At 41.3% G+C, this 27695-nt stretch overlaps 1 protein-coding gene across 1 annotated transcript; it reads left to right on the plus strand.

Annotated features, from left to right (window-relative positions):
* Positions 1-27159, plus strand: ZBTB20 (zinc finger and BTB domain containing 20). Its single transcript, XM_048294064.1, has 3 exons — positions 1-184; positions 19006-20613; positions 25845-27159. Exons 2-3 carry the CDS (start codon positions 19026-19028, stop codon positions 26261-26263), a joined length of 2007 nt encoding a protein of 668 aa, XP_048150021.1. The 5' UTR covers positions 1-184; positions 19006-19025; the 3' UTR covers positions 26264-27159.
* The last annotated feature ends 536 nt before the right edge of the window (positions 27160-27695 follow it).

The raw sequence follows: 27695 nt of genomic DNA on the forward strand, positions 1-27695 counted from the left end.
AAACCCAAGACAGCTGAAAACCAGAAGGCGTCTGAGGAGAATGAGATTACTCAGACGGGTGCATGCAGCGCCAAGCCGGGCCTTCCCTGCCTGAACCTTGAAGCTGTTCCTTCTCTGAGCCCGGCCCTCATCCACTCTCCACATTCACCAACAAACCTGCACGCACACACAGGGTCATCTGATTGTGAGTACACCAACATGCTGCTGGGCCTTGCTGGGGTTCTTGAAAACACCTCCCTTACTGTGGACCACGTTTTCCAGTCGGATGCTCTTTCCATAATGTCATAAGCAGTAGGTCCTCAGGGCTTACCTTTTCCCTTCTTTGGGAATTACACCTGATGCAGAACATTTTTGTGTTAAGGTTGTGATGATGTAATCAGCCAGAGAAAGCTGAGAGCGTGCTGTTAGGTCAAGTTGCTGCTTATTACAAATTAAAAAGGGGAGACCCCTCAAGCATGTCCCTGTCCAACTAGAACTGTTGCTCCTCTCCATGTAGTCACATGCTTCTCATTACCCAACCAGGGGAGTTTCAGCCTGTGCTGAAAACAAATGCCTGGCTCTGAAGCCCAAGACTGTCAAGTGTTGCCACGAAGACAGGGGAGTGTGTTGTGGAGAGGATCACTCTGTGAGAGTCTGGAAAATCTTTGTGGACCTGTGTGGTTGTACCAGCTTTAAGGCCCTTGTTGTGAAGGCATTCACTTTCAGATTACTCAGCATGGGTTAACTGGCCTTTAGAAAATGTTCTTCCCCATTTTGCCAAAAAATACAAAAATAAGGGAGGAAATTATTAAAACTGGATTTTGGAAAGTCATCTTACCTCACCAGCCCTTCAAAACATTGTCATTTCACAGAGGTCCCTGCCCAAAAGTCTCTTGGGCAAGAATGTGCAGGGTAATGTGAATCTAATCTCTCACTAGTTTTAGCATATATAGTTTACCTCTTCTGTGGTGGTTTAGGATGTTGTAAAACTTACAAGACTGGGAAAAAGGAGGAAGATGATGACACCAGGTTTCAACAGCTCAGAAGCCAACCAGACTTTGCAAAAGCCTAAAAAAAAAAAAATCAGGGCATGACAATAAAAAATCAGATTAAAAAGTATGTGTATACTTTTCTTTTTTTAATTTAAAAATCCTGCCTCAGGGCCAAGCTTGGAAGCAGTCGGGTTATAGGGATCATCACTATCAAAATCACTTTAGCTGCAATTCATTCCTGTTGGCTTCTGACTTTATTCATTATGAGCTTCTGCCAGAGATCTTGATTTTAATAGAGCTGGTAAACATTGGGGAGACTTTCCTAAATCTCACCTGGTGATTTGGGGAGAAGAAAGAGATGTGAAACAGTTGAACAGCAGGCAGCATGCAATTTAGTATATACAAGAATTCTCTTCAAATTGGACATGTCAGGCTCTTTGTTAAAACTGGAGTGCACTTTTGTCTTGTAATATTTTCTGAAAACAAAAAGCTTGTGAAAAAATGCAAAAAATGAGCAGAACAACAAGAAAAAAATAATCCTTATTTTCAAACAAAGAATCCCTTTATCCCATTCACAAAGATGAAAGAGTTCATTAGTAAATGGGATTTCAAACCTCACACTGATTTTTTTGACAGTACAAATGGAAACCCATGAAAGCAACCTTAGGACAGAGGCCAGCAAGGATTGTAGGGAACTTGGAGAATGAGCTCCTGCTTTTGCTTTCTGAGGTGGCCAAGTTCAGGGTGAGGAATATTGGCAGAGGGCAGCGGGGGAAGGTGGAGTATGCAGCTCTTCATGCTCTACCTGTTCTGTGGACAGTCTTTTAGACCCCTAAGTTTTTTATGTCCCCAGATCACCTTCCAGATGATCTCACAGGCCTTCTCCAACCTAAACAATTCTATTACTCTATAAATAAGAACAAACTGCCAGCCCAGGTTAGATGCTCCTTTCACACTGAAAGTATGGGGGATTGTTTTCAGAAAAAGGGTTTAATAGCAATTTCAGCATTAATATTGTCCTATCTTGTGAATTGTTGAAATTTAGTTCCCAAAATATAGCTAGAGTCCTGCAAAAATTCAAGAAATGGTAAGATGTCTTGTGGTATTGATCTGTTAGCTGATTCTATGAACTTTGAAACCAATAGAAAAGCTCACAATTATTTATGATGGGTTATGACCTTTATCAGGCTGTATTTGTTGGGGGTGGTATGCATATATTTAATGTTTGGCATGCTCTTGCAAAATAGCAAGAACTCACATGAACTAAAATGAGGCATGATGAATATTTACTGCATATTTGCTATAGCTTTCTACCATGTATTGTGGTATTCTTTTTTAATATTGCCTCAATTCGTAGTGCTGGAATATGTTCATGGGCACAAGAGATTAATTTTTGTGGCTCCCAACATTTCAAAATGGGCTTTCCTGTCGTTACAAATGCTTTTTCCATACCTCTGATGTGCCCTGCCTTTTGGATCAATTCTTTCCCCTCACTCTAGAATCCCTTTCTTTGTCCTTCTCTTCCCGTCCTCTCAGAGCTACATTGCCACATCTTTCTTCCTCTCAACTTTTGGACCCATGGTGATGCTTTTCTTCTTTAGATCAGCAAGACTTCCTGTCCTTTCCCCTACCTTTAGACAGCACAACATTGCTTCTCCTCCTTTGCCCAGACCATGCTACTGCCTGTACCCCCACAGATGGGCAGATACTTCATTTTCAAAGGGCATTCTTCATTCTGCTGGGGAGTTTTTCTAGTGGATGGAAAATAATACAAAAATACTTAAAAGCTGGAGTTAGACAGGAAATTTTGGAGGAATTTTCACTAAAAAATTCAGAAACACCCAGAAAGAGTCAGCATGGTAGGGTATATTAATTCTTGGAAAAATGCACAGATGTACAGATGGTTTCATAAGGCCTCATTCATGTATCTGGGAAAAAAAATACTTGGGTTTTATGGGCCACCTATTCAGATCAGTTTGAAATCTTCACTGACCATTTTGCATGCGCAGTCACTAGTGCTTGTCAGAAAACACCACCACATATTTATTATTATGAGAAATGTTCAGAAGCCAATCTACTTTAAAATATCAGGGTGCTTTTGGAATGATTCAGATCAATTTTTTTTTCCAAGCATAGGAAATAAAAACTTAGTGATAGCCATCTGCTCCTCAGCTGTAAAAGGCAGAGGTGAAGGAAGCCTAAAGCAATAGTCTGAATGCCAGTCTTACTGATATGGATACTTAGCAGAAAAAAACCCTGTGTAGAGTCATATGTGATGCACAACATAGTTTAGGGTTTCATTCTGTAGCATAGTATGTTCTACATGCTGTTTCTGGTGCCACTTATTCCAAATGACATTGCATTATTTGTCACACTTGTAGGACTGGGTCCTAGATTTCTGGATTTGAACACTCTATTTCCAGCAGAGATGAGTCCTTGAAGCTAGGTCCAGAACACAGGATGCATTGTGTCCAGTCCCATCTCTTTAAGTCTTGGGAAATGCTGACTTGTGCAATACAATTGGAGAAACAAGTTAGAGGAAGAGGGAAGAGGTGCTTCCTGAGGTAACTGTTTTCATGGAGGGCTTGGCAGATAAAAACCACCCCTTGGAATTAATTTGGAATTAAGTGATAGAGTGAGCTGATAGAACTCCAGCTGGGTTATACCTCTAGCTACTCAGCTGTCACAAACAGATCTATGTGCTTACCCAGAAGAAAAGTGCTCGTGCAAGGACAAACACAGGTTCTGGAAAGTTTATAAGAAAGCAAAGGGAAGCATATGAGATTTGTGCTATTTGCACGTTTTCACAAATTTCCTTGCTTATGGATGGAGAATGCATAAAGTGCATGAGGTTGTAGTTCAAAAGCTGAACAGCCTCAGGTAAAGTTTCTAAAGATTTTGCTGAGATGAAGGAGGTCATCAGGACTTGGCTGTATTTAAACTGGTTTGGTCTGTATAGGCCACTTATTTCAGGAGCCTTTCAGAATGCAGCTATAACTATATATGTTTTTCAAGTGCCAAGAGATAAGATCATTTTGGCAGAAACTTTCACGAGTTCTCAAAGATACAATCAGACAAAAACTTCATTCAAACTCTGATGTATGCATCTTAACAGATGTGTCCAAACTCAAAGGAATCCCACGGGAACAGTGCAACTGAATCTCTTTGTCTCTATTGATAGTTAAAAGAGTTATTCTTAGACATTGGATGGTCCATCTGGGAAGGAATTTGTTCCAGACAAGACAAAAGCAACATCTTTGCAAAAAGTTTCCATGGGACTGAGAGGCAGGTTGGACAATCACTGGAAAAACTTCTGAAGCAGTTTTTATGATTTTAGAGAACACAGAATTCTTGCAGAGACCTGAGATTCTGGTAAGGAATGAGTACTGAAGGAAAGTAAGGCGTGTGTATTTTTTTTTTAAATCTGTTAAGCAATTATTGGCAAGTTGATGAAATAGCGGAGGACTTTCTAAAGTTACATTTTAGCAAGGGATCAGGGAGGTTTTTTGCATTAAATAGAATGCACTTTAAAAGCACTGTCAATGATAGACCACATCTGAACTCTTTGCCTCTACATGCTCAAGTACCATGGCTGACTTGATCCAATTCCAGCATTTTTCAGCTTTCACAGGATGGGAACTTCAAAGCAGAGTATTTGTTTTTTTCCTTCTAAGTTGTGATTTTGGTAGCTTTATAGCCTTCCAGCATGACAAGGAAAGACAGAGTGGGAACCTCACGAGATTCCTGAACTCCACAGAGCATTGAGAGTGAATATGTAAACTCTGGGTTTTCATTTTCTTGAGCAGCTAGAGGGACCCACCATTCCCTTCCCATGAATCTGCCAGTTCGATATGCCTGGGGCTAGTATAGAGGCTGGATAGGTCTGAAGGTGGTTTGGCCTCATCTTTACCTTTTAGGTTTCCTGTGTTTCTCTTTGAGATTCTGTGTCAGGAAGAGAATGGTTACATGCCCTTATGGTCTTCCTCCTCCCCCTGGAAATATGTGGCTGTGATTCCCTAGGAGCTGCTCTGGAGCTTTCAAATGGTCTTCACTCTCAGTGAAGACAAGGGGACCCTGATTCTGCCAGCGTCCTTGTTTAGAGAGTCAGGCAGTATGTCAATAGTCATTTCAGCTGTATTTTTGCTGATCTATGTATGGCATGTCTTAGCTAATGCTGAATATTTTTAGGTTGTTTTTGGTGACCTAAGAAGTGATGTATGTTTAGATATCTATTTTAGATGATATAATAATAATGATGCAGGCCTTTTCTGTAGAAGGCTAAACTGAAAGCAAGTATATCCATAGTTCTCAAATACTGATGTCACAACACTTAATTATACTTTCATCTTGCAGAACATTTGAAATTTTGTTTAATATCTGCTTCTCTTTTTAGTAGTTGTAAGTGATTTCTATGTCCCATGCACTTGTATTTCTGTTTGTAAAATTATCAAAGAAATATCAGTCAGGAAGAACTTGTGTTTTCATAGAAGCAGATGTATGTTGCTTGAATTGTGTAGAGACAAAAGCAAGTACAAGCACAGGTATGTAAAATTATAAGCTGAGCTCACCCTGCCTCTTGAAAAAGCCATCACAATACACTGAAGAACTGGCAGTGTAAAATGTTGTACTACTGGTAGGAACTGGTCTCTGTATTCGAATCAGTGCGCTAAGTGAGTTTTGTCCGGTTGGTCTCTCGGGCTTTTCCTCTCTTGAGAAATGGCTAATAGCATATGGTACTTCAGTTACGAAGTCAGTGAGTATGTTTTCAGAAGCAACTGTGTCACTTTGGAGCCCAACTTTCACTGATGCATAAATCACTTATATTTGTAACACATAGATGCCTTTGAAAATTTGTCTAATTATCCTAAATGTTGGTTCTATTACTTGATGCCCTGTAATACTGTCTTGATGTTAGGTTGTGGTGTTCAGTGCTTTCCTTACTGGTCTCCATTTAGAGAACTGTCAGTGATAACATGCATAGTCTCAGCTTTGGTTTAAAACTGCCATGCAAGTTCCTAACTCTCATGATTTCAGGGGACATTTTCAGCATATTTGTGCAGTGTGTCTATCCTTTCTAAATACCAGGGAAAAGGATAAGGCTTATTGCTCCTCACAGTTCCCATAGCTTCCATTCTTGAGGTGACTGAGTTGGTATTGTAAGTCATGCTGCAGCCACTGAGACACATTGTAACTGCCCAGTAAGATGTCTGCAGTCTGTTTCTGAGTTTACTTGTTCATGTCTTCAGAGTCAGCCCCTCCAAGATTTTAATTACCATTCTTTATGTTGACAGTCTTCAGTAAATCCTTCTTTTATATATATTTCAATCGCTTCACTCATGAAATGAGGGACTGAGGAATATGTACCAATATCTATCACTGTTCAGTGTATCAAGATGTTCCAGTACTTTTTTTCAATATTTGGGATTTTGTTTGGTTTTTGTATGTGGGGTTTGTGTTTGGTTTGGTTTGAGGTATTTTTATAAATCTCCAGAGCAGTGCTTTCCTCTTCTTCCCTTGAGCTAGCTTACCTTCTTCCATCATACTCCATCTTGAAAATGAAGCAATAATGTCAATTCCACTGTAGAGTTTCTGTAACCTCTGTGATTACCTTTACTGCTTTCATAGATAGTAGTCTAGTTAACACACTGACACTACTACTTGCCTGCCTAATCTATCAATCCACATAGTCTACAGCACTTCATAGATACCAATCATTGTTCTGTTAACTTTCTCTGTCTGATATGTTTAAATAATGTTTTGTTACAGTATTTGTCTTTATGCTTTTAGTGAGTTTTTCTTTAAATTTCCTCTTCGCCCTACCTAATCTTTGTTTTACATCTAGTCTGCTACAGTTTATGCTCAGTTCTATTAATGTCACTTGGGCATGATTTCCATGTTTGGAAGAATAAATTTTCAGCTTTAATGAACTCTTATACCTTGTTATTTAACCATTGTAGCATTTTCTGCTTCCTCATTTTTCTGTTGTTGTCCTTGGATATGCATATGGACTCTATTAAAAGTATTATTAAGGCCACCTCCCTGCCGTTCTTACGGATTTTACTTCCTTATCTTTTCCTTTCAGACTCTTTCTGACTAACTTCCTCTTCTTTTTTTCCTTTCAATAGTTGTTCTTCTCAAAGTTGCACATACCAAAACTGTCACTTTGTGATCTGCTTGAAGGATGTCAAACATGGCATGCCAATCATTGTTATTTCATGTCTTAACCATACATGCTACTGCTGTCATCTCCTCTGTTTTAATTGGGTGAGAAGACTAAACCAAATGTGCCATTTCCCTAATACGGTCTTCAGAGGAACACTTCAGCTTTTGACAGGTGACTCTTGCTTGAAGGAAACTGAAGCAGCTGCATCTACATCTCCTTTTGTCCTACTGTGGGTTGTTAAAATGCTGCGTAGCTCAGTGCTTGCATCTTTCTTGGTTAGTCCCTTGTGTGCTGTAGGGAGACACCTTCCACACATTGAGAAGCATTGACTGGTGTAGTAGGGGCCTGGTTTGTTGCAGCTACACAACTCCAAAGTTACAGGTGTAAAAATATGCTTGGTCACCTCCTGCTCCTTTTCACCACTGTGATCTGTTCAGCACTGGAGCTTTTTGCTCGTCTCCCATAAGCTTTCATAGTTGCTTTCTTCTCTTTTGCTTACCTGTGGTAGAATAGCCGTGTAATCTTTGTGCTGTGATCCCCCTCAGTAACTTTAGAACAAGGTATGGCCAAACCAGTATTCAAATAAGAGAAAACCAAAACAATTCTTGCATTGTTCACAACTGAACAGAGGGAGCTCTTTCATTTGAACCTTTTTTTGAACTGAAGCCTTAACATGGTAGTGGGGGAGAACCTGAAACATAAAACGAAGGAATTGTTTAATACCACCTACTAATGTTTATAAAGTGTGCTAGGAGGTGTTGTGGGGGAAAATCATGTTCACAAGAAACATGGTGTTTGATCTGCTCCATGGGTGAAAGTCAGCTGTAAGCCATCAGAATGTCACTAAACTTCATTTGCATCAGGGTGTTTGCCTGGCATCACAGTGCATGGAGACCACAGCGGTGTGTTCTGGCTGGCACTGTGCATTTGAATTCCCAAGGATACCAGGTGCTGTCATTTCTAGAGGAGATGCCGTTGTGCCATCTCTTCCTTTATGTTTTCTGTGGCTGTTTTCATTGTGCATGGAGTCATTCACAAGGCTAAAATAACATGAGATCCAGTCTTATGTATCTACCACTCAGGAAAGAGAGTACAAAGAGAATTCAAGAATCTGTCAGCACAAATAGCTCCTTGAGGAATTAACTGCACCTATGAAAAAGAGACAAACAAATCCTAGAACCCCTACTCATCCCAGCTTTGTTGTGTTAAACACTGAAAGGATCTCTGCCCGGCTGGGATGTGCAGTGTATATACTCTGTATCAATCTGTGACATGTGGTGAAACGCTTCTTCTTGAAAGCCCACGAGAGGGAAGTAGTATAAATTAAGAGTAATCTCACAACAGCTATTTTTGCGTTCTTAACCAGTGAAAATGTAAGTGTAGCAATATTGTGCATCTATTAAAAATCTTGAAAGGCTCTTTATAACTAGATGATAGGAGTGATAACGTGTAATTTGTTGATGTTACAGAGATAGAGAAAAAAACACAAAGTAGCAATTTTTGTGTGAAAAGGGGTATGATACAGGAAATAAAAACAGAGAAAGGGACTTCTCGTAGTTTCATGCCTGTGTGGGCAACCATGTCAATTTTAACAAGAATACCTTGTGCTTTGATCCTATGCTACATTTCAAAACTGAGCATATTCCCTGTATTCAAAAGTAAAACTCCCAGATGCTATCTCTAGTGTTTTTGGTTGAGTAGAGGGTAGAATGTGCCTGAAGGCAGACCTGAGAAATAACTCTCATGCACTGCATTAATATCACCTGTTGGTGTCTGAATGCTTGTGTATGCGTGTAATTCCAGGGCCTTTTCCCCAGGGAGTGGGGGGAAGCACTGGAACTGACAATATACATTTAATGCTAGAGTTCCATCTGATGATATCAAGCCACCCAGGAACGCTGTGTTCTTGCTTATTGCCTTGGTTTATTAATTTAAAGCATTCAGCCATACATTACTATTCCTATGAAAACTAAGTAGGTGATTTTGGAAATAAGTCTGTTCCCAGAGATCGCAGAGGTCTCACTGAGGACAGTAACATTTCCTGTGGCCTTCGGTATTGTAGACATGAGCATGTGCTGCTTCCCACTGATATTTAAATCTGAATTATAAGCAGGCCTGAACACTCGTCCCATAAGCTCAAAATAAAGAAGCCACAGTCCAAAATAGTATGAATATGTGTCTCACGACATTTCTAAGTTGAAATATTCACCAAAGCACCCAGTTGTACTAGTTAACAATTATCCTTTCACTAGTAGATAAAAAAGACAAATGGAAAAAATAACCAAATAAAATCTAGCATTTTCATGTGGTAGCTTTCCTCTACTCAGGGCTGAGACAGAGGCACTGGAAGAGATAAAAGAATCTTTTCTCAGCCCTGAGGACTGGCATTTACAATTTTTCATCCATCCCTTGTTTCTCCCATCAACCATAGTTCTGTGACCAGAACAAAACCTAGACTGAAAGGCTTTTCTCTGGAATCGTGGAGGAAATAAGCAGTGCTCTCCCACAGAACTCAACCATAACTGACTGCACCCTTTTCCTAACAGACTGCTGCAAACACTCCCTGTAGAGAATTCTAGCTTGAATGGAAACCTCCTAAACAGGTAATTACCTTAAGAGGTTTTAATCTCTATTTTCCTTTTAACCAAAGCCCACAAGCTTTCAGGCTTACTGTATTTAACCACACTCAGGTTGATAAGCTTTTCCTCCTTGTCTTTCTGCCTGAAGGAAAACCTAACAATACAGGGTGAACATGAAGGAGTTCATGGAATAGCAATTGTCTCTTTCAGAGACATGTTTTAATATATTTGCACCTATTACCTTCTAATCCATTCCTTCTCCAGACACAGCTCCCACCTCCAACCCCAGCCCCTTCTCCTCCCTAAACAAGGTTTCTGAGAGAGGATATAAGTTTATACAGTCCCCCCACAGCAAGACAACCAAAAGTAATCCTTATCCACTTCCCTTATGGGGATTCAGTCTGAAATACACTATTAGGATTTAAACAAAAGCCTTTAAAGCAGGTGGAGGTATTCTTAAGGACTAGAGTAGTCTTTTAATCAGGGCCATAGAATAGCAAAACAAATCACCTTGTTTGCCTACATTTTCCAAAGAATTTTTTTTTGTTCCAAGAAGCATCCCCCCTAATCTTTTTTTGAGTAGGGAGTGCTCACACCAGCATTGCTGGCCCATGTCCCTCTTTCCCTGCTCAGTGACTCTCGTGCTGTGGGTCCACCAGTGAAACATGCACTCTGAGTAACAGCGCCTGGCACTGGGAAGGAAAAGGAGAAATAGATGGCACCTAGATTTTTAAAAAGATGAACTGCCTTAAACTTATAGCCAGTTAAAACAGTGGGACCATGCTGGGGTTTGGCAGGATCATGCATGAGCTCTCTGGGAACAAGAGAGTGTGGTAGAAATGGATTTCGTGTAGAACATGAAAATGTTCCCTACTGAACATCTCTTACAGAAGAGATGAGCACAGCGTTGTTTCTTCTCCTAGGAAATGGTGCCATCATGTGGCACCACATTTTCTCTCTGTTTCCTGTTTTTAGAGGGCAGTTGTGCAGTTTTCTCCCTTTACATTTTTAAAAAGTGCATTATAATGCTCTTTGGCAAACTTATATTTCACTAACATAAATAGATTACAACTGACTGGAGCACGGGAATTAACATCCTTGTCGTGCTATGGCCACAGCCTGTTGAAATCCCTGTTAATGCAACTATGACAGCTCTGAGGCTTCTTCTGTAATGTCATACATGTTGCTTGGAGGTGTTGAGGGTACCCGCAGGAGAGGTATCCTCCATCAATGCAGTCCACATCTGTGCTATGGAGATACAATGGCATGGTTGTAGATGGTCTGCAGACAAGGTCTGAGAGAGGAACTGAGATAATCAGAGTGTATGTGTTGAATGTGGAGGTATATTTGACTGGACCCCAAATGTGTGCCTGGGAATAAAAAATGGCTTTTGCCTGTATCCTCTTTGAAGTGTCTTTGGAATTTCTAAAATAGCAAGTATACAAATTGGATTGAGAGTGAGAAAAGTAAATATCCTGGCTCAAAATGTAGTACTTCTCTAACTTAAAAATAGCTGAACGTGCTGTTAACACTGGAGCCTTTGGTCACTACACTGCTATGAATTGGAGCCAGTTTTTACCTAGTGTTTTACAATTGTAAGTAAATTGGAAGCAGGATGCTGACCCTAAAAGGAATAGAAAAATTAGCCACTAGAGTAGTTTGAAAAGAAAACTAGGTTTTTGTAAGCCTGGAGAATAAAATTTGAAGACGCCTGTGGAGTTAATTCTTGATATTTCTGTAGTACTCTTTATCCAAGGGTGCAAAACAATCCACTAAAATTCCTGGAGGCAGGTAGCCCTGCAGGACCGGGTGCATGATGCTGTCCTTGTTCAAGGTGTGGAGAAAACTGAGGCACAGACATTGCCACCTGTGGACTGTAGAGCAGACAGGATTAGTGTGGACGGACACCACCTGACATCTGTCAGGCAAAGCATAGGAAGGTGACTCCCTGCCTGCCCCCAGGCCTGGAAGCTGAAATAGAGGCTTTTGTGCTTGACACTGGAGATTTATGTCCTCTGGGTATAGAAGCCATTTTCTGTACAGAACACCTATGGTTTAGTCTTCTAAACTTACAGTTTTATGTAAAATGGATATCTCATCATTCAGTACATGCTAAAAAGGACAGGGCAATTAACTGAACAAATCATCCATAGGAAATTTGCCGAGCATTCTCTAGTCTGCAGAAAAAGGCTCCTGAAAAAAAGTTTAAACAAACTCACTCTTATTTGCCATCTCCTTGGTGTGTTTTCTCCTTGGAGAATAAGGTTGTGTTCGTGTGTGCATGCGTTTCTGTCTTTCAAACGAATGTAGTTATTAGCTACAAAATTTAGAGAAGTTTGACAGCTTTCAGAACACAGTGATTCTTTCTTCCATAGAGTGTATTACTGACACATTAATAGATGTTGTGCTGGTAAAAATACAGTACTTCCTGTTAAATGTAGACTGCTACATATTTTGATTCTAACAACAATCTGGTAGGGTTAGGGCAATTTGTGTAGTGTCATCTGGTGTTTGTTTTGGATAGATATTATAGAAGGAGATACTGATTTTCAAGATGTTCAAGCAGATGATTGGGTGAAAACTCCAGCAAACCTTTAAAGCAACAGAAAGCAAGGGCTACTCCTGGTCAGATCTCCTGCTGAGGATACAAATGTTCTTCTATATTCCTGAAACTTCATATAAGCTTTTCCTCTTGCAGGCCTCTGTTTAGAATGAGGCCAAATATTCAGAAGAATCAGTCTGAGCAGGCGTGGCTGAATTGGTCTCTCTCGCATCTCTAAGATGTGCTGAGAAGTCAGACATTGCCAGGTTTTCAGGATTTGAATCCTGGTCACTTCCTTGAGTGAAAGAAGTGTTACTCCACTAAATTGGTCCCAGAGAGTTGGAAGCTGATGCAGTACTAATGTTGTGTATGAAAACACTATATAGGAATTTTTGCTCTGTTAATCCAGTTTTATAGTAACTAACATGATAACAACAGAAAATAAAGCTTTATCAATTGGCATAAGTCAGGTCATTGAAGCTGAAGAAAGCACCCATGCTTGTTGCAGTGCAAAGTTTGGAATACAAGACACGAATGTATGGAAATGAGGACTTCGTATGGAAATTGTGGGGCTGGAGTAGCTTTCACATATTGTGATGGAAATGCTGTATTTCCACGGAACTGTTGTGTTTATGAAAGAGTTGAGATTTTTATTCCAACATAAGGATTCTTTACTCACATATATCTTTCTTAAGGAAAATCTGTTTTGGTAACAGGGCTTTGTTTGGTTGGGGTTATTTGTTCTGTAAGGTCTTTAACAAGTATCATAGACAATGATATATAGGCAACTCCTTCATGCACCTCCCTCAGTTAGAGTACTTTACCCACTTTAGAGCTGCATTTTAAGTGAAAGGACAAGCTGGAGAGAAGATAGAAGAAGATAAGAATGAGGAGAATACCTATAACCAATGAGGATGATTTGGAGACCTGAGTTTGTATTTTCTAGAAAAGACAGGTCTAAAGAAGAAAAGTAGAAGAAAAGTGAGGCACCTTCCAGTATATGAGAGAGTGCTATAAAGAGGAAAATGGTCAATAGTTCTCTCTGTCTGTTAGGGGAAGGGGTTGAGTAATCAGTTTCAAAGTTAAATACTAAGAAATCTCTCTTGCTAGAAAGACAGTAGACAGTCTGTCTGGGGAGGGAGGTGAAATCCACGATGCTGTTTTTGCAGACATGGTAGACAAATTTGTGAAGAGATAGTGTAGATAAATTATTCCCACATGAGGAAAAGTAGTAGACTAGATGACTGTCTGAAGAACCTAATGCATCCTTTTGATACAAACAGGAGGCTGTGGTCATCCAACAGTTGATGTGGAGACCAAGGATTAGAGATTTCCAAAACCACACATGGTAGAGGAAGAGAGTAAGGACTAGATGATACTGCTTGTCTCCAGCAGCAGCCGGTTATTAGGTTTGTTGTGCTCCCAGGAGCTAGTGGCTGGATTACTGTTGCGCAGAGAAACAGCTCCAGAAGCAGGAAGACCACCTACTAAGCCTAACTCTACATCTTCATCTGAGCCCAGGGTGTTCTCCCAACTAGGGAAGCACTTGTCATTTTGATAATAAAAACACAGAGACCATGTGCTGTCTCCAGCAAGATACATCTCCAGCTTTTCCACCACCTCTCAAAGTGTGCATTCTTCTCAATGCAAGGCTTGAGAAGGTTCTCAGAAAGACAAACTAGGCAAAAACACCAAGCTAGTTCTAGGTGATCTTGTCTTAGTGAGACATCAGTAAGATGTTTTGCCAGACAATTTTCTAAATTTTGCTGCAGAAGATTGAGGCAAAAACTAAATCTATGTCTGTCTCAGCAAGCCCACCAGTTGTCAAGAATATAAGACAATTATTTTCTATTCCCCATAAGTATGAAAGCACACAGTCTTTGGGTTTCACTCTGCTAGTCATTCCTGTGGAAGAGCACACAGTGAGTTTCCAAAAAAGCTTGGATTCCAGCATCTTAGGCAGTTTTGCTTCAGGTGAAGGCTGTACTGAGCTACTGCTGAGTTACAGTAGCTGTGGTGGATTCATCACCACTGTGTTTCTAGAAATGGTAGTCATTACTGTGCAATGAGCTTTGAGATACTGTGATTTTAAAAGACACTAGAGAAAATCAAATTCTCTGATATCCTTCAGTTATGAGCATTAAGACTTTCAGGAATTGCCTTTGCAGAAAGGGACATCTAGTGGCTGTACAGGAAAAAACCTTACTAAATGCATTTTCAAATGTACAACGTAGCCATTTGTGAATGGCCTGCAGTGTTCAGCATTCTGTACATATTTTTGCTTCTACTACATCACATGTTTTCTGGTCATTTTTTATCGTTTTGACAAACAAAAAAATCACCATTTAAAGCCATAACTTCCTAGCTCTATGTAGGTCTAAGTACGGTAACTCCGGCAAATAGAAAACTGCCTCAAGCCATTCTTGATGTACCTCACTGCTGCACTTCCACGTTTTCTATAGCATCTTCCAGGAGTCCACTGCCTGCTGTTTCCTTCTGTCATTGCCTTCTCCTTTGGTACTGTACTTGGAGAGCTTGTCATTGTTATTGTCATGGTAAAACCTACTTTCTTTTGAATGCCCATAGCATAAAAGTCAGCAGGAGGGGTGGGTGAGATTCAGGGAAACACTAATCTAAGCATTCAGTCATGTATTACACAACAAAAGTTTTTTCCTTTCCCATCCAAGTTGTGCTCCTTCTTACTAGTTGAGGATGAATTCCATGCATGTTTCTGTGAATAGCCTGACAGTTTAATCGGTGCATTTGCATACGAGCAAATGAAGCTTTTTTCAAAGTTGCACAGTAATATGTTTCACCTTTATGCCATGCCAGCTTCAAATTGTATCCCAGGAGGATTTCAAATGTGCATAATCTGTGCAGTTGTCTAGGCTTTTTTCCTTTCTTTTTTTTCTGCCTTTTTTTTTTTTTTTTAAACTGGCAAATGCCTATTCATTGCCCATCTGGGTAAGAATGGCCTTTGCATTTTCACATCCATTCTTTCCTATATGGTTTGTGAATACCCCTCCAATCAGAACTTGCTTCACAGAAAGGGGACAAAACCATTTTACAGGAGTTTCTCAGAATAAGTCCATTGGGATCTCTACATCATGTTTACTGGACAAAAAAAAGGGGGGTACTTAACAAAGACCACTTGAATTTCACAGAAAGTTTCCCACTGTCTCGAGTTTAAAAGAGTGGCAGGCCTGAGAAGAGCCTGAGACAGGAGTCTTTTTCCTGAGCTGGGCATTCTGTGCAGTGACGAGTAGATGAGTGTGCGTGTGTGCAGCTGGGCCTTGTGAGGAGCTGACACACTTTCTGGCTTGTCCAAGGCTCTAGGAGTCTTTGTCAGAATGTGGCATTTACTTAGACTCAAACCTGCATTGGCCAGTTCGTGTTTTGTGGGGAACGTCACCTTTGGACTTTCAGCTTAGAACAGCATAAAGTAGGAGTCAACCACGAAACTTGGATCTGGACCCGGTTTCCTGCAGAGAGGGAAAGGATCTGCATTGGACAGCAGGTTTTGCTACAGACCAATCTCTGGAATTTGTTAAGACTGCTCTTTATACCGATGTGGCTTGTGTAGTAGTGTTTCTGACACTTATGCAGATTATTTGGTTGCCTGGACTTTGGATAGATATGGTTTACAGTGTTGAATGTCAAGGAAAGTGGCCTAGAAAAATCATCCTCAAAATCTGTATTAGCTTTTTTTAACCATTTATTATGTGTCTCTTCCAACCATCCTTCTTCTTTTATTCTAAAGGAGTAAATTTCAGTTGCTTCTCAGTGGAAGAAGTGGTAGATGTTCCAACAATGAGAGGATCTTTTTAAGAGCAAACTCTAATAGCAACAAAAAATAATGCCATTGATGAAGTGACTCAGTTGGCTTTCAGACCAGCTCCTACACCACAAGGTGCATCCAAGATCAGTTCCTATAGTAGAGCTATTCACATCACTCTTAGAAATGCACACAAACCTCTTTTCTGTAGCCAGGATCAACCTCAACTGCCTGTTTCATCAAGTTAGCTCAGGACCAAATACACTGTGGCTTGACATATACACAACTCTTGATTCCCACAGCCAGGACTTGAGAAGGGCTGTTGAAACTTAGAGATGAACCTTGCCCTTCCTCCTTTCTATATGTGATTTGTGGGTTAGTGGCAGAATTCACTTTACCAGGAAGTCATCCAGTCTCATGATGCGTATCACACCTTTCTGGAAAGGAGTTGTCCTAAGGATGCATTTTTCAGAGTTCTGCTCACAAAAGTAATTTTATCTGCCAAGTTGCATAGTAACAAAGTAGGTTTCTTTTCTCAAATCAAGAGACCTGTCTGTAGCATCTCTGGTATGTGTAGAATATTCCACACTGTGCATGTTCAAGGTAGGATTTTGGGTCATTGGGTTAGACTGCTGCATATTACTTCTTATTATCAAATACCTCATTTGACAAAGCTGAAAATAAAGACATGTTTCTGTGAGCATGAGCCCTAGGAGCAAACCAGGTAGTCACTGACACTACTCAAAGATAGATGGACATAAATGGGTAGCTGTACAGTCACTTGCTATAATAAGTCTTGAAAAGAGGTGTCACCTATTTATCAATAACTTTCCCTCCTTCTGTTGCCACACCAATACAAAGCTTTTGCCAAGGATTCTGACTTTCTGTGTAAATCCATTTTGGATTCTTGTATGATCGGACACGTTGGGCAGGGAAGCATCTGGAAGGGCCTGGAGGCCCCTGGAGAATTAGTCTATCAGGAAGGAGGAGGAAATACATCTCTTCTGTACAATATTTTGTGTAATAATAGTTGCAATGCCCTTGAAGGAAAGTCTCCCAGTTTCTAAGATGTTTTTCTAGTCCTGTGGTAAGTCCCATCAGAGAAAGAAGGTTTCCTGGCTAAACTTATGAACAAGACAGATTTATTTCACACTCTCCATGATGGTGTTAGTGATTTCCTCCTTGTTTCTGCTACGTGAGCATCCCTTCAGTGTGCTAATCACACATGGAAATTAATAACTTTCTGGTACAGGTTGGTTTACATCTGTTAACATGAGACTTCTTCAGACAGCTTGGGCCCATTGTGATTTCCAGTTCCTGACCTTTGTGCTTCCCTTTAATCATCAGCTACTTCAGAGAATTAGAATAACCACCAGTGTCCAAGGCGGTTTCTCTTTGAACCACCAGAACAGAGGGTGCTCGAGACGTTGGTAGTGAATAAATGGGAAGAAAAAGGCAGAGCAGGGAGGATGCCACATTTGCCTGCAAATTGCAGTGAGTAGTGTTCTACTGCCTGTGGATGAGATGTAAAGCACTCCTTAGGGCAAAGCAGAGAGACATTGTTGGGCTAAGAGGCCTGGGTATGCCTTTCAACTGCTTTCAGTGCTATTTATTTGCTCTGTATATTCGTTAGACAGTGACGATAAGCTAGTTTAATTTACTCACACTTACCAACTTTTACTTTTGGATGCTCACTCATTAACAAGTTATTGTGGCAAGAGTGGTTTTATCTTTGGTGGGAATATTCAAGACAAAATGCCTGTAATACTAGTGGTCATTTAGCATTGCTTTGTCTAAGTTTCTAGAAACCGAGGTGATGTATGTACTACAAATGCTAAAAGAAAAAAAAATATTAATAGTGTTTTATTTGTTTACCAATCAAGGGGCACAGCTGATTCTTCATAATTAAAAGGTGAAACCACAGTTTCTGCCTGTCACAACCTAAATAGATGAAAACTTGCTGAAGAGCAGGAAAGGAAATGGGAAAGCATAAAAACCAAAGCAAGCAAGATGAAGATAGGGAACAGTGGATTGAGAGATTAAGAAGTTTCTTTTCAGTCACTTGTAAAAGTTAATTTTGAAGATTATATTGGTTCTGTATCCAAATTGGTTAGATGCTTTTCTAAACTGTTCTCAATTTAGATTATTCAGCCAAACTAAGACAAAATCTTCCTTGGAGTAAATGTCTGTAATTTTCCAGTTTCTGTAAAGTAAATAACAGCAGGAGAACATTTGTTTTTATATGATGGCATTCTGGTGCAAGTCAGAACTTGGGATATGCTAAAAATGAAGGGGACAGCTCATGTTAACTTTTTGCTTTGGGTTTTTTCAGAGGACTGTTTGTCACTATTGAGTAGTAAATGTTCTAAACCACAACCCCAGACAAAACTGTGCGTGGGATTTTAGGAACATTTACAGCCTAAATCTTGAACCAGATTTGGATTTTACAAAGTGACTGCCAGTTTTTTTGATACAAGTAACTGTACTGTGAAACACAGGCAATCTAGATTGAAATCATATTTTCATATATACTCTTTGCATTAACAGCTTAGGGTCATTAAAGTAAGATTCTGATCTCTTCTGGCATAGGTCCAATCCAAATCTTAAAATCCAGCTTTAATCCATGTGCTCAGTGTTTGCAATTGACTGGCTCTAAGCTTTTTAAAGCTAGACAAACTGATAGGGAGTCCAAGGCCCAGGAGTGTGATTGGAATTTAGGCCCAGCTACACCTGTCTGCATTTGGTTTTGTTCAAAAATTCAGGACTTGATCTTCTGGAAATGAGTAATGAAGTTTAGTTGTAGCCTTACAAAAATGATGTGTTCTTACCGATGTCTCTGTGTGAGATTTTTGCAGTGCAATCGGTTTTGTTTACACAGTGGGCAGTCACCTTTGCCAGTGCTCTCGTGGTGGCCCTGCAGAGGACAAGACTCATTCTGTTCTTTTTGTTTGTTTTTGTCACCTGCTCTGCTCCAGGTAACATCAGTTGCAAGGGGATGACAGAGCGCATTCATAGCATCAACCTTCACAACTTCAGCAATTCTGTGCTCGAGACCCTCAACGAGCAGCGCAACCGTGGCCACTTCTGTGACGTGACGGTCCGCATCCACGGGAGCATGCTGCGCGCCCACCGCTGCGTGCTGGCGGCTGGCAGCCCCTTCTTCCAGGACAAGCTGCTGCTGGGCTACAGTGACATCGAGATCCCCTCAGTGGTGTCAGTCCAGTCTGTGCAAAAGCTCATTGACTTCATGTACAGCGGGGTGCTGCGGGTCTCACAGTCAGAGGCCCTCCAAATCCTCACAGCCGCCAGCATCCTGCAGATCAAGACTGTGATTGATGAGTGCACAAGGATTGTCTCACAAAATGTGGGAGAGGTCTACCCGGTGATTCAGGATTCTGGCCAAGAGACACCCAGGGGAACACCTGAATCAGGCACCTCGGGGCAGAGCACTGACACAGAGTCTGGCTACCTGCAGAGCCATTCACAGCACAGTGTGGACAGGATCTATTCAGCCCTCTATGCCTGTTCCATGCAAAATGGCAGTGGGGAGCGCTCCTTTTACAGTGGAGCTGTGGTCAGCCACCATGAGACAGCCCTGGGACTCCCCAGGGACCATCACATAGAAGACCCCAGCTGGATTACCCGGATTCATGAACGGTCGCAGCAGATGGAGCGGTACCTCTCCACCACTCCAGAGACCACACACTGCCGGAAGCAACCCCGCCCTGTCCGAATTCAAACCCTGATGGGCAACATCCATATTAAACAGGAGATGGAGGACGACTATGACTACTACGGCCAACAGAGGGTGCAGATTCTTGAGCGCAATGAGTCTGAGGAATGCACTGAGGACACTGACCAAGCAGAAGGCACTGAGAGTGAGCCCAAAGGGGAAAGTTTTGACTCGGGTGTCAGTTCCTCCATTGGCACTGAGCCTGATTCCATGGAGCAGCAGTTTATGGCTGGTCTGGGCCGGGATGGGCAGCAAGAACCCTCTCAAGCAGATCAAAATGATGTCCCTGCTGATGGCACTCAGCCGCAGCAGCAGCAGCAACATGTAGATGCCAACTCTTCCTCACCAGAGAGAAGCAATGACGTTGAAATGGACAGCAAAGTGCTCACAGTCAATAACAGCACCGAAAAGGGGGCTTTGCAGCCTTCTGTCAACACATCTGTTGCCCAACCATTGCCAACCACACAGATCTACTTACGCCAGACAGAAACCCTCACCAGCAATCTGAGGATGCCACTGACTCTGACCAGCAACACTCAGGTCATTGGCACAGCTGGCAACACCTACCTGCCTGCCCTTTTCACCACGCAGTCTGCTGGCAGTGGCCCTAAGCCTTTTCTCTTCAGCCTGCCCCAGCCTTTAGCTGGCCAACAGACACAGTTTGTGACAGTGTCCCAGCCCGGCCTGTCAACCTTTACTGCCCAGCTGCCAGCCCCACAGCCCTTGGCCCCATCTGCAGGCCACAGCACAGCGGGTGGGCAAGGCGAAAAAAAGCCTTACGAGTGCACTCTCTGTAACAAGACTTTCACCGCCAAACAGAACTACGTCAAGCACATGTTTGTACACACAGGTAAGAGTACTTCCTTCTGGCTTGCATATGGAGCCAGAGAAGGTCCTTTACAACCATGGACTTAGATTCTGTTTGCCAACCTGCCAGCTCCCAGCACAAACAGGAGGGAGGGCTTATCCAGGGAGCTGGTGTCACGGAACACTTCCTGGGCTCACTGTGCTGAAGTTGAGCCCCTGCAGAAACATACGGATCCCAAACAGGGGCCTAACTACACACGGTGCAGAAACAAGCTCATTTTAGTTGGAGTAAAATGTGTCTTGCATCCATCCAAGGAAATGGTGAGCATTCATTGTACCCTGGAAGCTGACCAGGCAACATTCAGTGGAAGAGTGGAAACTAATAGGTCGTAAGAAAAACTGTATCTACTAAGAAAAGGCATCCCCCTGTAGGTTTTACAGCTATGGGGTGTTAAGCTCAAGTGGTGGTGAGGTTAGGGCAAATTAATTACTGGTGGAGCTGCAGCAGTAGGTCCAGGCCCAGATGCTACACACACACACACTGTCACTGTCACATATTTTCTAGATCTCACATACTACTGTAAGAAAGTAAATCTGAAGTTTTGTCAGAAAGTCTTTGTGTACTTCACTGAAGCTGACTGCTGTAATCCCTTGTCTCTTGGTAAGTCAGAGGTATCACTAGCTGTGAGTACAGAAACATAAAGTTCAATGAGAAAATATTTAAAGAATACGTGTGGAACACAATGGAACACAACATCAGCACCTTTCTGTTTAAAACTGCAGCTGCTTTAGTACATTATGTATGGTCTATTGAGATAACATAGGTAACCATATTTGCCACTGAGCCAAAATGGCCTTTTCTAGCGTTACCAAGTTATGAGGCTTCAAAGCCAGGATATAAATGCATTCTACATGGAGGAATTATCATGGGTTCAGGACTAAGTTTTGCTTGCTTTAGCCCTTGGCTCTTTCTGCTGTTGGAGAGAAATTCTAGTTTAGAGAAAGAGTAAATATTTCTTTCACCAAGCAGTGGCTTTGTTAACATCAGATCTAAAATAAATGCTGGGTTTGTGATACATGGAGGAGAACCTGGAAAAATTGCCCTAAGTATGGGAGGAATGTAGGTCATGCCTCTCAGTTGCACGCAATAGATTTCAATTCCATGTGCATATATAAACTTTTAACTTCAATTTACCTGTATTTATCACTTAAATGAAAAACTCCTCTAGACATCTAAGGCAGACATGTATGTGTACACATACAAAAAGATCAACTTCTCAGGACTGGTACAAAATGTATAATTGCAAGGATCAAGAGTCCTGAATCCCAAGATTACCTTTATGTCTGTTTATATTCTCCATCTTTCTGTTGTGGATGAGTAGCTAAAATACTACACAGATAGTGTCGTTATTCAGAAGAATATCCCCTTCAGAACACAGTCAAATATATCTGCTTGCATCCTTGTTCTAAAAGCTAGAAAGGCTTTTTTACAAATAGCTTCACTGAGATTAGATACTTTATTTCCCCCACCCCCAGCTTGGTATTTATTTCCCCCACCACTGCACTTGGTATTTGGAGTCAGATAAAGAATAGTGCTGGAAGACCTGTTCTAAAACATTCTTAGCTTCTACAGGTAATACCAACTGAGGAAATTGATAGGCATCTCCAGTCATGAATTAATATTTTATTGATGTGGGTCTGAGAATGCCCAAAATAATGAACTGTGGTGGCAAGGAAAAATTTGGGTAGATAAATCATTTCAAAATCCATTTAGGAGCTAAGTGGCTCCTCGAATGTCTGGGAGACTAATTTCGCCTTAACCAACAGAGAGCTAGGCTTCAGAAACCCCTCCTGAAAATAATCTTTATGTGTGCAGCCTCAGAGAAAGTCTGTCTGCTACCTTGTCTAGTGATGGACAGGATCATTACAAAAATAGAGGGGAGACAGCTGTTCCCACTGTCAGGGTGACTTTCCTTAGCCCTGTTAAAAGAAGCCAGGCAAAGTGGCTCTGGAAAAGATCCACAGAAAAATGGAGAGGTTTGGGAGATGCAAATGTTTGCATTAATCTTTTTGTTTGGAGCGCTCACAAGAGAAGTCATGGAAGAGTGTAATCATAAACCAGAATTCAGTAACTTAAAGGCCTCTATATCTCTGTATGTTTTTATGTTTCCAAAAACTACAGTCTGATGTAGCTTTCCATGTGACAGAAACAGACCTCTTTTTCTTCTTTCACATGGGTGCAAACATACAAGTGATTCATATTTTTCCATGTTCCCTGTAGACTCACTTAAATATATCCCACAATGTAATGGAAATACAGTGCTAGGATGCATGCAGTGTCTGCACTTTATAAGGCACTATTGCCTTTTCCTACATATCACACTGTGATAAATACTGGATTAAAGGATGCAAAAGATGTGCCAGGGGGATCATGTCAGGGCACCAACGTTGCTGCCTCCACACCTTTCTAATCTGGGCTACTCAATGTGACTGGATGAGGGGAAGTTGTATGAGGAGTGGCTGAGGTTACTTGCCTTGTTCAGTCTAGCAGATTTAGGGGAGACCTCGTTGTGACCTACAGCTTCCTCACAGGGGGAAGTGCAGGGGCAGGAACTGATCTCTTCTCTGTTGTCCAGTGATAGGACATGAGGGAATGGCATGAACCTGTCTCAGGGTAGATTTAGGTTAGGTATTCAGAAAAGGTTCTTCACCCTTTGGTTGGGGTTGTTGGGCGCTGGAACAGGTTCCCCAGGGAAGCGGTCACAGCACCAAACCTGACAGAGTTGGAGAAGCTCTTGGACAACGCTCTCAGGCACATGGTGTGATTCTTGGGGTGCTGCTGTGCAGGACCAGGAGATGGTCTTTGATGATCCTTGTGAGTCCCTTCCAACTCAGGATTCTATGATTCCATGACCTCAGTGTCAGCACCAAACATCCATTATGGTTAGGGTTCAAAGAGCTGCAGAGCCTACATCTCCAGAAACACAGGGGCTGGAAAAGGGGACCATGACCAGGGTACTGATATTGCTGCTTCTCCCATCCAACTCAGGATATGCTATGGTTCTATGATTCTAGTCATCCCATGTTGCTGTCTAATACCAGCCAAATACAAAATACAGAAGCAAAAGGAATTACATGCACATTTAATTCACTGAGCAAAGTTTTCTCTGACTTGAAGATGAAGAATCATGGGAATAAAGAATCTACAGTGCTCGCTTAAGAAGCACAAAAATTTGCATACAAAAAAGAAAAACTAAAGTTTTGTGATTCTTTGGGGAGGAGAAATCCCAGGAAGGCTTTGAAGCTAAGATTAAAAAGCCACAACGCAGTGTATCTTAGAAACTATGCAGGCAAAAATTAAGGTGTTTTTATAGCATAATCTTAACAGGGTCTAGAGTGGAGGAGACCAATTTATTACAAACTCTGGGATATATATTGCCCTAAGCAAAAATGAGCTCTGTAAATACAGTCTGTCTCTTGTAAGTTAATCAAACGTTATTCTAACTGACATGCTATCATTTTCCACATCACATGTCAAGTATATTGGCCTGTCTACACACAACACAGCACTGTGTGTGGCAAAGCCATCAGGGAAGTAAGGACTTTGTGTTTTGAGCAAGTGTCTTTCACCAAGTAAGGACAAACTCCTCATGAGTGCAAGGAAGAGCAGCAAGTGGATTTCATTCATGGATGTCACCATCATACATGCAAACCATGAAATAAAAGGAAACAGAGACTTGGGGAGAAAAAAAAGTAGGCCTTTCACATCTAATCCATTTTAATTATCTCCTCTTAGAATTGAATATAAGTAGCATATGGTAATCTCACTATATAATGAGTGAGTTATATATTACCACCGGCATGTCATGGTCCCTGAAGAGTGACTCTTCAGGATTTAAAACAGTGCCAAACAGACTGTAAAAAGAAGGAAGCAGGATGTCTGTGGAGAGAAAAAAAGAAGGGAAATTGCAGAATAACCACAGGAAAATAATTTTCTCAGTCAGTGAAACACAGGATCATTTTGATTCTTACAGAGCTATGGTACCATCTCTATCCCTAAAAGCTTTGGGAATGATGAATTCCACACCTGAAATATACCACAAGTGATTCAGAAAGCAAATTAAAAAATGGGTTTGGATGGGGCAGTCAGGGTGTTGGTTGTTGTCTACATTACCAGTGCAGCAGCATATCATGAAAACATTGCTTGATACCATGAAATGTGAGACCATGCCTTATCTTCCAGAACTCTGAGCATGAAGAGGATTTAATAGTCTGAACAAACCAGTCATATGTGCTCAGCTAAGTATTTTTCCCAGTTCATCCTTGTAGTCACTGGTTTGTCTGAACATGATCAGAGTTCAATTATATGAGTTTCCATAATAAGTTTTACAACAGTCCTGGGCACACAAGGCAGTGTGGAAGATTACATAAGTATTTTATATCTCTAGTTTCCCTCATAAGGCATTTTACTTAACTGGGCAGTCAAATTATTCAAGTTTCTTGTGTCTTAGAATGGAAGTTCATCTGTTAGGTTGCCCTTTGCATGGTGCTGGCTGGCCTAAGCAATTCTGTGTCCTGAGGTTCCCTGTTCTGCTCTTTGTACATGCTTCAGCTATGACATTTGACCAGAAAAGGGAGCAACAAATGTAAACCTCTTATAAAGTGTTGGATTCTTCTGACAATCTCTATCACTCCTCTCCTGAGAAATTTAAAGCAATTTGACCAAAATGAGTCTGGCACAGGTCAGCTGGCACAGGTACCAGCTGTCTGCTAATCACTGGCTTTGTCCCTGTTTTTATTGCATGCTGGTAAGGAAATGGAGGCACCAAAAGGTGAAGTAGCATGTCTGAGACTTTCCTGTCTAGAAATGAGCATGAGGGGCTAGACGGGAGCACAGACAGGAGAGGCTGTGCCATTGAAACTGGGTATGGATGCCAGGACCTTTTAACTCTAGTCCTGTCTTTGTCAGTGCCTCCTGTGTGACCTTGAAGAAATCACCTGAGCTCCTTTTTACTGTATGTGCATAGGGAATACCTCCAACCCCCTTTGTAAAGCATTTTGAAACCTCTGGTTGCAAAAAAATGTTGTGTGTCAAAACACATTGATTAACAGACTTATTTCTTGTTAGCCAGAGCGCCTCTCCAAAGGCCCCCACGAGACTTACATTAGTTTATTGCAAAGAGTTCTACCGAACTGGTTTAATTTTATGATTTTTCTTTTTTTTTTGTCTGTTCCTCTCTGTCTCTCTCTCTCTCTCTCATTGGTAATGGGCAGGTGAGAAACCACACCAATGCAGCATCTGTTGGCGCTCCTTCTCTTTAAAGGATTACCTAATCAAACACATGGTGACACACACTGGCGTGAGGGCCTACCAGTGCAGTATCTGCAACAAGCGCTTCACCCAGAAGAGCTCCCTTAATGTGCACATGCGTCTCCACCGCGGGGAGAAGTCCTATGAGTGCTACATCTGCAAGAAGAAGTTCTCCCACAAGACCCTGCTGGAGAGGCATGTGGCTCTGCACAGTGCCACCAACGGCACGCCCGGAGCCACCGGCACTGGCGCGAGGGCTGTCCCTGCTGGCGTGGTGGCCTGCACGGAGGGGACCACGTACGTCTGCTCTGTCTGTCCAGCTAAGTTTGACCAAATCGAGCATTTCAACGACCACATGAGGATGCATGTGTCAGACGGATAAGTAGAATCTCTCTCTCTCTCTTTGTTACGAACAACAAAAATAGAAACAACAAAAAAAGCTATGGCACTAGAATTTAAGAAATTATTTTTGTTTCATTTTTACCTTTATTTTCCTCCTTTTTTTGGGTTCATTTTGTTTTGTTGTTTTTTGTACTACATGAAGAACTGTTTTTTGCCTGCTGGTACATTACATTTCTGGAGGCTGGGTGAATAATAATTTTCCCAACCTCCCTTGGATGGTGGCCTTAAGGCCAGGTAGTGCTTCATGAGCTCCACTGGTTGGATCTCTAGCTACTGGCCTCTAAATACAACCCTTCTTTACTACAAAAAGCAAACGACAAAAAAAAAAACCACAAAAAAATTTAAAAAAAAACAGACAGAAAAATAATAAAAAAAAAAAAATCTTTTTTCTCACTTGTGAAGAGCACTACAAAAAAAGAAACAAAACAAAATATATTACAAATCTACAAGGCCTACTGTCGTTATAAGTACACCGCTTGCAGTGTTTCAATGGACATGATTCACATTGCTGACCGCTTTTGGACTTCACAGTATCCAGTTAGAACTGTGGAATATTTTGCTTCTGGTTGAGCAGCAACCAGAGGAAACAAGGCCCTGCTGGTTTCCACCACGTGTCTGCTTTCTCACACACACACGCATCCACAAACACACAAAAGGGCTGAGGGGAATGCGAGGCAGTGTGGCTTGGATAGTGTGGAGTCCCTGGAGGGTGAGGAAAAAGAATCAGAGGTTCCTCACCTGGATTCTGCTCTATCCCACGCTGGCTGGTGCACCCTCCCCGCTGCTTTTCTCGTACCACCACCACCACCTTATAGCAGAAACCAAGAAGATTCAGACAACGAGCAACGGTGGCTTTTTTGTAATTTATTCAGTGTCTTCGCTGAGCACAGGGCCTCAGCACAATCAAGAGGGACTTTCACAGAAGGCAAAGAGAAACACAGAGGAAAATCAAAGATATCAGAGGTTGCAACCTATGGATCTAGGTACAAGAGAAGGGTTAGTTCCCACAATCTTTGCAAAAAAAAAAAAGTTGCATCAGGATTTATTCTTGTGGAAGAAAGAGGAATAGAGGGTGGGAGGGGAGGGGAATAATAATTAAAAAAAAAAGAGTTGTTGGGACTTTTTTAATTCAAAATTTTATAGAGGGGAAAAAGTGACGTTTACCAGATAGAATGCTGATTTTTTTAATATATTTACAACAGTATTTGTGTAAAAAAACAAAAAAAGTGAGATTGTTAAAAGTAATTTTTCTTTGTTTTCTTTTTTGTTTTGCATACACTGCCACTAATATCTTCTCTTTTATTATATATATGAATATATATAAAAATATATATTTTATTTTAAATTGAGACTGTTAAGGTTAGCTAACCTGCTTCCAGATAGAGGGGGGGAGGGGAGATGATCTTGATTTT

Source organism: Corvus hawaiiensis, chromosome 2 (genome assembly GCF_020740725.1).
Source record: "Corvus hawaiiensis isolate bCorHaw1 chromosome 2, bCorHaw1.pri.cur, whole genome shotgun sequence".
In the NCBI taxonomy this organism is placed as follows: Eukaryota; Metazoa; Chordata; class Aves; order Passeriformes; family Corvidae; genus Corvus; species Corvus hawaiiensis.